Source organism: Mobula hypostoma, chromosome 9 (genome assembly GCF_963921235.1).
Source record: "Mobula hypostoma chromosome 9, sMobHyp1.1, whole genome shotgun sequence".
NCBI lineage: Eukaryota > Metazoa > Chordata > Chondrichthyes > Myliobatiformes > Myliobatidae > Mobula > Mobula hypostoma.
Genome location: NC_086105.1, coordinates 147,015,324 through 147,028,258, shown reverse-complemented (window position 1 = coordinate 147,028,258; position 12,935 = coordinate 147,015,324). Strand labels below are relative to the sequence as shown.

Genomic DNA, 12,935 nt, shown 5'->3' with positions numbered 1-12,935 from the left:
GTTCGCGGAGCGGGGGGGGGTCGCCGCCGCTCGTTGGCGGCTGGGTGGATCGAGGCGCGGGCTATGGCTGCGCGGCGCCGGGGTCGCGGGCGTTAGGTGGCGGGCCCGGGGCAATCTGGCTCTGGTCACGGTGGCGATGGAAGCCTGGTGAGTTCCAGAGAGAAGGAGCCGACGAATGAATGAGCGTGGTTTATTATTGTCACGTGTACCGAGTTGCAGTTTAAAGCTCGTCTTGCAAACTATTCACGAACGAGAAAATTCTGCAGATGCCGGAAATCCAAGCAGCACACACAAAATGCTGGGGATTTTCTCCAGTCCTGCTGAAGGCTCGCAGCCTGAAACGTCGACTGTTTACTCTTTTCCACAGATGCTGCCTGGCCTGCAGAGTTCCTCCAGCATTTTGTGCGTGTTCCTTGCAAACTATTCATACCGATCTAAATCATTCCATGACGCATTGAGGTGGTACAAGGGAAAAGAATAACAAAATGCAGAATAAAGTGGTGCAGTTACGGAGAAAGTGCAATGCAGGCTTACAATACGTTGAAATAACACATATCAAAGTTGCTGGTGAACGCAGCAGGCCAGGCAGCATCTGTAGGAAGATACGTTGAAATGTTCTGAGGCGGTAGATGGTGAGGTCAAAGGTCAATTTTATTATACTGGCGTTCAGTGGGGAAGAGGCTGCCCTTGGGCTTGGTGGTGGTACGTGCTTTCAGGCTATTTGTACCCTCTGCCCAGCGGAAGAAGGGAGAAGAGAAAATGCCCGGAATGGGATTGGCGGCCTGAAACTGGATTTGTCTTGGGCGGCTGAAATGGACGTACCAGCTTTGATTAAACTGGCATCATACCAGCCTCTAATCAGTTGTGAGCTCTGGCCTTGGCCAGCCTCCCTCTCTCCACGACTCTGCTGTCGTGTGCCGCCTGCTAAGTTCCCCTTATTAACTGGTGCACCGACTTCATGCATTAATGCCTCGATGTTTAAAACGTTCAAATCCCGCCCCCCCCCAAGTTCATCCCTTTCCCTGCCAATATAGCCCCCTCCTATCTCTCCATTATTCTAGTACCAGTCTCTGGCTCAGTACAACTCTGACTTCAGACAACTTCTCAGGAGGTCCCTTGGGATGGAGGAAGACTGCTTCCACTATGGCTTTGAGGTCAATGTGAGAACTACAGATTCTATCATAGCAACACACATCAAAGTTGCTGGTGAACGCAGCAGGCCAAGCAACATCTGTAGGAAGAGGTGCAGTCGACGTTTCAGGCCGAGACCCTTCGTCAGGACTAACTGAAGGAAGAGTCAGTTAGTCCTGACGAAGGGTCTCGGCCTGAAACGTCGACTGCACCTCTTCCTACAGATGCTGCTTGGCCTGCTGCGTTCAACAGCAACTTTGATGTGTGTTGCTTGAATTTCCAGCATCTGCAGAATTCCTGTTGTTTGCGTTTAGATTCTACCATAGATGGGACTGGGACAGGTAGTTTGACAGGTATTCCGTCTGGGTAGTCTCCAACCTGATGGCATGAATATTGACTTCTCAAACTTCCGCTAATGCCCCACCTCCCCCTCGTACCCCATCTGTTATTTAGAACCATAGAAACTACAGCACAGAAACAGGCCTTTTGGCCCTTGTTTATTTATATACACACATTCTTTTTCTCTCTCTCCTTTTTCTCCCTCTGTCCCTCTCACTATACCCCTTGCCCATCCTCTGGGCTTTTTTACCCCCTCCCCCTTTTCCTTCTCCCTGGGCCTCCTGTCCCATGATCCTCTCATATCCCTTTTGCCAATCAACTGTCCAGCTCTTAGCTCCATCCCTCCCCCTCCCACTTTCAAATCTCTTACTAGCTCTTCTTTCAGTTAGTCCTGACGAAGGGTCTCGGCCCAAAACGTCGACTGTACCTCTTCCTAGAGATGCTACCTGGCCTGCTGCGTTCACCAGCAACTTTGATGTGTGTAGTTTGAGAAGTGGTGTGTTCCTTCTGTTGCTTTCACAAAGTCTTTGTGGACTCGATTCTCAATACCATCCCGAAATACAAGAGTTTCTGCAGAAACAAGAGAAAATCTGCAGATGCTGGGAAATCAAAGTAACACACACAAAATGCTGGAGGAACTCAGCAGCCCAGGCGGCATCTATGGAAAAGAGTAAACAGAACGTTTTGGGCTGAGACCATTCTCCGGGACTGTATTACAGACATTCTGCAGGCGCAGAATCCAGAACAACACTCACAAAATGCTGGAGGAGCTCTGTAGGTCAGGCAGCATCTATTATCAATTAATAAATACTTAATGTTTCAGGCTGAAACCCCGGGAAGGGGGGTGGGGTGGGGTGGGGAGAAGAAGCCAGAATTAAGAAAGAGCGCAGGCTAGAAAGTGATAAATGAAGCCAAATGGGTGGGGAGGACGTCAGGAGCAGGGAGATGATGGATGGAAAAAGTAAAGAGCTGGTGAAAGAGGAATGTGATAGGAGAGTGGATCGTGGGGAAAAAGAGAAGGGGGAGGGACATCAGGACGAGGTGGGGGGCAAGGTGAGGGGGAGGGGGGGGTGAGGAGAAAATTACCGGAGGCAAGGTAATGCTCTTTCTCTAAGCACTCATAGGCCACAAATTTTTCCCAGGAGTTGTGGGGATATTGGAAATCTTCATTTTGAGCATATTCTTGACTATTTTTTGTCACTATCTGTTGTCACCATTTAACTGGACCCTGAAAAATTGCACTCATTCTTCAATCGCACTTCATTTACTTGTGCACAAAGCTTGATCCCTATCACCAAACTGTTCCAAAGTCTGAACAAAGAAATGCCACTTTTATACAGAAATTGACTAGTTAGATACAGATTTTGATCCAATAGAAACTTTTGCACCGCTGAAACCTCTTACTTGCATATTTAAAGACCAATCGTAATACTTATTCCAAGTGTTATTAACCAATTAAATTTGTGTTGAAGGCCAATAATACTTGAGAATTAGTAACAACTGTATTTGTAAGGGTTTCTCCAGAATCCTTCACTTGGTTCTTTTTTCTCCCCCTTCCTCTATTCCCCACACCTTTCACTTCTTACCTACCTATTACTTCCCCCTGTGTCACCTCCTTCCCTTTCTACTGTTGTCCACTCTCCTCTGCTGTCAGATTCTTTCTTCTCCAGCACTTGACTTTTCCCACCCACCTGGCTTCACCTATCACCCTCCAACTAGCCTCTTCCCCTCCCCCCGCCCTTTTTAATTTGGGCATCTCCCTCTTCCTCCTCAGTCCTGAAGAAGGGTCTCAGCCCGAAACATTAACTGTTTATTCTTCTCCATAGATGCTGCCTGAGCTGCTGAATTCCTCTGGGAATTTGTGTCTGTGTGTTGCTTTGATTCTTTATCTTGTTTTGTTATGCTTGGTGACCTTGGTTCCCAGGCTTTAACAGAAAGGCTGTACAATGGAGAGTTTGGCTGTGTTCAGCATAGAAGTCTGCACACACTTTCTCTATCTGCCTTTCATCCTGGTTTTTGTTTTACTGAACTGCCACACACAGAAAAAACTGTACAAAGTGTCTGTGCTCTTTTCTGTCAGCACCTATTTTAACTTTTCTTGCTGTAGTTTCCACATAACGCTTCATAATCTCTTCCCAAATCCCCTTAATAGTGCTCTTTTTGGGAGGCTCGAGTTAGTTATGCTATAAGTTCTCTAAATGCTCTAAAAGCGTAAAAACATTAGGCTCATGTTTTTTGACTTCTCCAGTGCGTTCAACACCATCCGCCCTGCTCTGCTGGGGGAGAAGCTGACAGCAATGCAGGTGGATGCTTTCCTGGTGTCATGGATTCTTGATTACCTGACTGGCAGACCACAGTACGTGTGCTTGCAACACTGTGTGTCCGACAGAGTGATCAGCAGCACTGGGGCTCCACAGGGGACGGTCTTGTCTCCCTTTCTCTTCACCATTTACACCTCAGACTTCAACTACTGCACAGAGTCTTGTCATCTTCAGAAGTTTTCTGATGACTCTGCCATAGTTGGATGCATCAGCAAGGGAGATGAGGCTGAGTACAGGGCTACGGTAGGAAACTTTCACACCATGATGTGAGCAGAATTATCTGCGGCTTAATGTGAAAAAGACTAAGGAGCTGGTGGTAGACCTGAGGAGAGCTAAGGTACCAGTGACCCCTGTTTCCATCCAGGGGGTCAGTGTGGACATGGTGGAGGATTACAAATACCTGGGGATATGAGTTGACAATAAACTGGACTGGTCAAAGAACACTGAGGCTGTCTACAAGAAGGGTCAGAGCCGTCTCTATTTCCTGAGGAGACTGAGGTCCTTTAACATCTGCCGGACGATGCTGAGGATGTTCTACGAGTCTGTGGTGGCTAGTGCTATCATGTTTGCTGTTGTGTGCTGGGGCAGCAGGCTGGGGGTAGCAGACACCAACAGAATCAACAAACTCATTCGTAAGGCCAGTGATGTTGTGGGGATGGAACTGGACTCTCTGGCGGTGGTGTCTGAAAAGAGGATGCTGTCCAAGTTGCATGCCATCTTGGTCAATGTCTCCCATCCACTACATAATGTACTGGTTGGGCACAGGAGTACATTCAGCCAGAGACTCATTCCACCGAGATACAACACAGAGCGTCATAGGAAGTCATTCCTGCCTGTGGCCATCAAACTTTACAACTCCTCCCTTGGCGGGTCAGATACCCTGAGCCAATAGGCTGGTCCTGAACTTATTTCTTGGCATAATTTACTTTTTACTATTTAACTATTACTATTTCTATTACTATTTATTATTTATGGTGCAACTGTAACGGAAACCAATTTCCCTAGGGATCAGTAAAGTATGACTATGACTAAGTTGGCCTACCAAAAGTAACCGGCTATGTGTAACTGGCCTTCTATCCAAGGCTCCTCCATGTAGTGAGGACCAGGATCTCTGCTACCTGGCTGGCCATGAATCGTGTGCCAGGTCTGAGGATTTCCTTCAAATGATGAAAGTGTCGGCACCTTGAAAGCGTGGATTCAGCCGCCCACGGAAATTCACCCCATCTGGTATTTGTTCTACAAACGTAGGTAAACCACGGTGCTCTTCACTGAGTCTACAACAGAACCAATCTAGATTAAATCCATTATCAAACACAACTGTATGGTTGCCCCAATACACTTCTCACTGCGATGTTGTACCTCGCCTCCAGAGATGCTGTAAAAACAGAGCCCATCTTCAGATCCTCAAGGGAAACTCTTCAGTCTCTGGTGACCACACTCCAGAAACAAGGAAACCCAGGTGCAGAAGGCGGACAACATACACTCTCTTGATTCGTTAACTGAAGCAGTCAAGAGGACGGGCTGTAAAGTTAACATCCGCAAGGCAATGATATACCATCAACATGCTCTCTGACAATACAAGTTCGCAGTCGTACTCTGGAAAGACCATAGGACACACAAGCAGAAGTAGTCCATTCTGCTCATGTCTGCTCTGCCATTCCATCATGGCGGAATTATTTTCTCTTCACCCCATTCTCTGTATGGCCCATGATAATATATAGTTACCGGGAGAAGGCACGAGGTCTAGTAACACCAGGTTGAGTGAATGTGTGCTTTAGGCTGCACACTGAGGATCAACAGGATTCTAGACTGCTTTAGTTAGGTTACAGGTTATCTATGTCCTTGAGCTCTGATTGAGATTGGATTGGTTGAGACCGATTAGTGGTATTTTAGTGCTAATCAAACAGGAACTTTGCACATTTAATTGGGTATCAACTAATCATCCGTTCTAATGAAAGATTATTAAGCTGAAACGTTCATCCTGTTTTTCCTTCCACAGATGCTGTCTGACCTGTTGAATGTTTCTATTGTTGACTTTATACTTAAAACTTCCAATTTTATATATATATATTTAGTCCTTTCTCTCATCATGGTGTTGAATTCTCACAGAGTAACTTAATTAATATTTAAATTATTGGCTTAACATTTGTTACATAGAACAGTACAGGCCCTTCAGCCCACAATTTTGTGCTGACCCCTTAACCTACTCCTGTAGGGTAATGTAATTGGTGGAAACCACCGACATTCATTTGGGGTTCACGTTAAGAGGCTGGTCTGATGTGATGAGGTAATTACATAAAGTACTGTTACTGCCCTTTGTGTTCAGTGTATGGAGTGCAATAAATGAGTTGTTACGATTTTTCTTAAACATAAAGTACCTCACTTTGTTTTATTTGTGAAAACCTACACTACAGCATTGTGAAGGACCCCACGCACCCCTCATAGAAATTCTTCTCCCTCCTGCTGTCTGGCAAAAGGTACTGAAGCATTCGGGCTCTCACAACCAGACTGTGTAACACTTTCTTTCCCCAAGCCATTAGACTCCGCAATACCCAGAGTCTAGTCTGACACCAACTTGCGCGCGTATATACACACACACACACACACACACACACACACACACACAAACACCCCCCCTAGCTGAACACTACTCCACTCCCTTTGCAATTTTTGCTCATTTCTTTCTCAATTCCTGCTAAAACATTGTTTATATTTACATTTACATCATTTATTATTATATTGTAATTTGTCCCTTACTGTGCCTATTGTCTTGTTTATTAATTATTGTACTGTCTTGCACTGTTTTGTGCACTTTATGTAGTCCCGTGTAGGCCTGAAGCTTAATGTAGTTTTGTGTTGTTTCATGTAGCACCATGGTCCTGGAGGAACGTTGTTTCATTTTTACTGTGTACTGTACCAGCAGTTATGGTTGAAATGACAATAAAAGCGATTTGACTTGACTCTAAGATCAATCTAACCATTCTCTCCCACATGCCCTCCAGTTTCCTTTCATCTATGTGACTATATAAAAGTCCCTCAAATGTCCCTAATCTGTCTGTCTCTACCATTGCTCTTGGTAATGACCTTAAAGTTAAGCCCCCTCATATTAGCCATTTCCGCCCTGGGGAAAAAGTCCACTCTATCAATGCCTCTTATCATCTTGTACACTTCTTTCAAGTCACCTCTCATATTCCTCTCCAAAGAGAAAAACCCTAGTTTGCTCAGCCTTTCCTCATAGGACATGCTTTCCAGTCCAGGCATCATCCTGATAAATCTCCTCAGCATCCTCTCTTAAAGCTTCCACATCCTTCCTATAATGAGGCGACCAGCACTGAATACAGTTCTCAGTGTGGTCCAACCAGAGTTTTATAGAATTGCAATATCAGCTTGTGGCTCTTGAACAGAATCCCCCAACTAATTGTTGTGCCTGTTTCTTTTTGTGTCTGTTAACTATATCATGACTGATGTCAATACTTTCTATGAGTTTTATGCATTTGTTTCAATAATACTCTGTTTCCTTTGATTTTAGCTTGGAGCCTGCAGGAGCAATCAAGGCAATTGACCGGAAGTCGGTGCACCAGATTTGTTCAGGGCAGGTTGTGCTAAGCCTCTGCACTGCCGTAAAAGAGCTGGTGGAAAACAGTATAGATGCTGGAGCTACTAACATTGGTAAGGACAAAAAAGATTGGCCTAATTCATAGACACAAGCTTCTGCAGATGCTGGAAATCCAGAGTAACACACACAAAATTCTGGAGGATCTCAGCAGGTCGGGAAGCATCTATGGAGAGGAATGAACAGTCAATGTTTTGGGCCAAGACACTTCATCAATTTAAATCAACATTATTTTCAGCAGTGTACTGTTATGTATTTCTCCCCACCCCCACCCCCCAAAGAATCGGTAAGGGCACAATAGGCCAGTGGGTACCACCTTTATCATTTTGAGGTAAAGAAGCTGCTGTGTTCTCTTTCATTTCATAAAGGCTCCTGGAACTTTAGTCTATGTCATTAACGATTGGTAGCAAATTCCAACGATGGACTTAAAAAGGTTTAATATAATGCAGGGTCCTGACAAAGGAACTTGGCCTGAAGTGTCGACACTTCATAGATGCTGCCTGATCTGCTAAGTTCCTTCAGGATTTGTGTGCGTCACTCTCGATTTCCAGCACCTGCAGAATCTCTTGTATTTAATATAATGAAATTTCTCAAGGCACGCTGATGTGAGTATTTAGGAGGGGGATTGAGCGGTGCAACCGATATCTTGTTCTTAAAGTGAATATTGGTTGCAAAGTAAGTACTTAAAGTGGACTTTAGACTTGGCAATCTGAAATCCTCAATAGTCATAGTCATAGTCAAACTTTATTGATCCTGGGGGAAACTGGTTTTCGTTACAGTTGCACCATAAATAATAAATAGTAATAGAAATAGTAATAGTAATATTACTATTAGTAAATAGTAATAGTCATGGAAATAATAAGTAGTAATAGAAAAACAGTAATAAATAGTTAAATAACAACTGACTTTAAAGGGCTACACCAAGATTTGAAAACTATGCCTTGGTCAGTTTACCATTTCTTCAGGTACCTTACGTATTAGGTCACAACAATTCACTGTGATTAAGTATAAGCACAAATTGCATTTTATCAGGCTTCAAACTGTTCACTAAAAATCTATGTACTTCTGTCAGAATAACTGGCTTGCTATAAAGAAGGCAAGCTCCTTATTGGGCACTATCCTCTGTAGTAACCAGGCCAGTGGTGCTTCAGAAAAGTGGTATCCATCGTTAAGGACCCCCACCAGCCAGGGCATGCCCTCTTCTCATGTTACCATCAGGAGCAGGTGCATACACTGAACAATTCAGGAATAGCTTCTTCCCCTCTGCCATCCAATTTCTGAATGGGCATTGAACCCATGAATACTACCTCACTACTTTTTTATTTCCTCTTTTTTGCACCACTTATTTAACTTAACTATTTTATATATATATATATATATATATATATATAAACTGTAATTTCATTTTTCTCTCTCTATTACACGTATTGCATTGTACTGCTGCGACAAAGTTAACAAATTGCACGACATATGCTAGCTAGTGATATTAAACCTGATTAACATAAAGGGCACCCATGTTGTTGGCAATAAAATTAATAGCAAATGGTTTGCTCAGTGTAAAACATGGTGCTGCATTTGATTTTTATTTGAAGGCAAGTGTTTATTTGTGCAACTCTGGGCAGAAAACACATGAAATAGGTGTCACTTTTGACAATATTCAGAGCTGGTGACTTCTAAGAAATATTCATAGAAAACTACAGCACAGAAGCAGGTCCTTTGGCACATCTAATCCATACCAGAGTGTTATTCTGCCCAGACCTATCGACCTGCACCTGGACCACAGCCCTTCCTACCCTTCCCATCTATGTACTTACCCAACTTTCTCTTAACTGTCACAATCAAACCTGCACCACCACTTCCACTGGCAGCTCGTTCCACACTCTTGCCACCCTCTGAGTGAAGAAGCTCCCCCTTATGTTCCCCTTAAACATTCCACCTTGCATCCTTAATCCAGGTTCACCCAGCCTCAGTGGAAAAAACTTGCTTGATTTACCCTATCAATGCCCCGGATAATTTTGTATACCTCTCTCAAATCTCCGTTCATTCTCCTATGCTCCATGGAATAAAGTCCTAACCTATTCAACTTTTCCTCTAACTCAAGTTCTCAAGTCCCGACAACATCCCTATAGATTTTCTCTGTGCTCTTTCAATCTTATAACTTTCCTGTAGGTAGGTGAACAGAACTGCACACAATACTCCAAATTATGCCTCACAAACATGTACAACTTCAAAATAACTTCCCAACTCCAATACAAGGAGATGATGCAAACTTTACACTGACAGCACCCGAGGTGGGGATTGAACCTGGGCTACTGTAGCTGTGAAGATGACTGCTCTATCAGCTGCACTACTATATTATACAACTACAACATAACATCCAGCTCCTGTACTCAATACTTTGCTTTTTGAAGGCCAATATGCCACAAGTTCACTTTATAATCCTATCCATCTATTCATTGCAAATTTAAATGTAGTTTTCTTTTTCTCTGGATGTTTTTCAGAGATTAAATTGAAAGAATTTGGAGCAGATTTGATTGAAGTATCAGATAATGGAGATGGAGTGGAGGAGAAAAACTTCAAAGGACTGAGTAGGTTTTTCTTTATTATTGCCATTTCTTAATAAAGGCAACTATAATGTTGTATAGTCAATGATTTTAAAAATAACAACAATTTCTGTGCAAAGGGATATACATTTCAATTGTTGTCATTTCCCTTTTACACATTTATTTATTTCATTGGAGATGAATAAAGTATCCCTCCAATATAAATTTTGTCTTGACTTGGTCAGATCTATGTGGAACTAGACATTGCATCTATTTTGTATATTATTATGGTCTAGTTTAATAATATTTCAAAGTAAAATCACGCTTGTTAATTGTTATTTTAATGGATATATAAATGATATGAATGTATGTTTGTTGGAGAGGAGTGTGGGCACATGGCCAAGTGGTTAAGGCATTGGACTAGCGATCTGAAGGTCATGAGTTCGAGCCCCAGCCGAGGCAACATGTGTTGTGTCCTTGAGCAAGGCACTTAATCACACATTGCTGTGCGACGACACTGGTGCCAAGCTGTATGAGTCCTAATGCCTTTCCCTTGGACAACATTGGTGTCGTGGAGAGGGGAGACTTGCAGCATGGGCAACTGCTGGTCTTCCATACAACCCTGTCCACGCCTGCGCCCTGGAGAGTGAAGACTTTCCAGGCGCAGATCCCTGGTCTCGCAAGACTAACGGATGCCTTAAAAAATGTTGGAGGGGTCTAGAAAATAAAAGCAAGGATGTAATGCTGAGACTTTATAAGGCATTGTTCAGACTGCACTTGGAGTACTGTGCTCAGTTTTGCGCCCCATATCTAAGAAAGGGTGAACTTGCATTGAAGAGGGTCCAGAGGAAGTTCATGAGATTGATCCTAAAAATGAATGAAAGGGTTAACATTTGAAGAAAATCTGATGGCTCTGGGCCTGTACTCGTTGGAGTTTAGAAGAATGGCGGGGGGGATCTCACTGAAACCTATTGAATATTGAAAGGACTGGATAGAGTGGATGTGGAAAGAATGCTTCCTATAGTGGCGGAGTCTAGGACTAGAGGGCACTACCTCAGAATACGTCCTTTTAGAACAGAAATGAGGAGCAACTGCTTTAGCCAGGGGGTGCTGAATCTGTGGAATTCATTACTACAGACCGCTGTGGAGGCCAAGTCATTGGGTATATTTAGAGCAGAGGTTGTTAAGTTCTTGATTAGAAAGGACATCAAAGGTTACGGGGAGAAGGCAGGAGAATGGAGTTGAGAGGGATCCTAAATCAATGGAGCAGACTCAATGGGCCGAATGGCCTAATTTGGATGCAACTGCACAAAGTTTGATCAGATGACACAAAATTAGTCGGTATTGTTGATAGTGAAGATGGTTATCATAGATTACAAGGGAATCTTGATCATTTAGGCAAGAGGCCTGAAGAGTGGCAAATGGATTTAAATACAGATAGTGTGAGGTGATGGATTTTGGAAAGTCAAACTATCGTCGGACTTGTACTGCGAAAAGTACAAGGGATACAGGGATTTTAATAGAACAGTGGGATTTGGGAATTCAAGTGCATAGCTTATTTAAAAAGTGGTGTCACGGGTAGACAGAGTGGTGGAAAAGGTACTTGGCACTGGCTTTCTTAGTCAGGGGATTGGTTATAGGGGTTGGGGCATAATGTTGCAGTTGTTTAAGTCATTGGCAAGGCCACACTTTGAGTATTGTGTACAATTTTAGTCACCTGTTAAAGAAAAGACTTATTTAATCTGGAAAGAGTGCAGAAAAGATTTACAAGGATTAGAGGGCTTGAGTTATAGGGAGGGGTTGGCCAGGCTCACTCTGTATTCTTTGGAACATAGAAGAATGAGAGGGCGACCTTATAGAGATGTTTAAGGTTATCAAAGCCATAGATGAAGTGAACAATAGCAGTGTTCTCCCCCCCCCCCCCACCAGGGCAGGAGAGTCCAAAACTAGGGGGCATGGTTTTGGGGTGAGAGGGGAAAAGTTTGAAAGAAACCTGAGGGGCAACGCTTTTACACAGAGGGTTGTGGGTATATCCAATGAGCTTCCAGAGGAAGTGGTTGAGGCAGATACAATAGTATCATTTAAGAAGCACTTGGATGGGTATATGGAGGGTCCGAGCTTAGTGAGACATGGACCGAATGCACAAAATTGGGACTAGTTTAGTGGGCACCGTGGTTGGCATGGACTCATTGGGCTGCTAGGCCTGTATCTGTGCTGTATTGCTGTATGACCGTGACTCTAGGACCTTTCTTTGTGGCCAGTGATGGTCAGGTTCGGGATACCAACTGGCAAAGTTTGTGCTGTGCCTCACAGTTCAAGTAATCCTGACTTGATCCGTATTTTATAGAACTTTCTGGTGCATAAGTCCATAGGGCCTGATTGAATGTACTCCAGTCAGGTTATTGGAGAGAAACAAGAGATGTGATTGCTGGGGCCAAAACCAAGATTTTTATGTCCTCTCTAGCCACAAGCATGGTCCCAGGGGACTGGCGAATAGCTAGTGTTGTTGTTTTGTTCAAGAAGGGAGCAGGAAAGATGTCAATAAGATTGAAAGAGTACACAGAACATTTACAAGGAAGTTGCAGGGACCTGAGGGCCCAAGTTATAGGAAAAGGTTGAATAGGTTGAAACGTTATTCCCTGGAGCACAGAGTGAGGGGGGATTTGATAGAGGTATACAAAATTATAAGGGGTATAGATAGGGTAAATGCAAGTAGACTTTTTCCCACTGAGGCTGGGTGAGTCTAGAACTAGAGGTCATAGGTTATGGTGAAAGGTGAAATGTTTAAGGAGAACAAGAAGGGGAAATTCTTCACTCAGAGGGTGGTGAGAGTGTGGAGCAAGCTGCCAGTGGAAGTGGTGGTTTGATTACAGTACTAAGAGAAGATTGGATAAGTACATGATAGGAGCGGTGTGGAGGGCTATGTTTCAGGTGCAGATCAATGCGACGAGACCGAATAACAGTGCGGACTAGATGGGCTGAAGGGCC

General features: G+C 43.7%; 1 protein-coding gene across 2 annotated transcripts in view; it reads left to right on the top strand.

Annotated features, from left to right (window-relative positions):
• The first annotated feature begins 28 nt into the window (after positions 1-28).
• Positions 29-12,935, top strand: part of pms2 (PMS1 homolog 2, mismatch repair system component) — a 49,775-nt gene continuing 36,868 nt past the window's right edge. The window contains exons 1-3 of one of the 2 annotated variants that reach the window (XM_063059377.1): positions 29-147; positions 7,321-7,460; positions 9,906-9,992. In XM_063059377.1, the coding sequence (XP_062915447.1) occupies positions 137-147; positions 7,321-7,460; positions 9,906-9,992 (238 nt within the window). In that variant the 5' untranslated portion in view covers positions 29-136. Of the gene's footprint in view, positions 148-7,320; positions 7,461-9,905; positions 9,993-12,935 lie in introns of those variants that run through there. The other variant, XM_063059378.1, reaches the window with a different exon arrangement.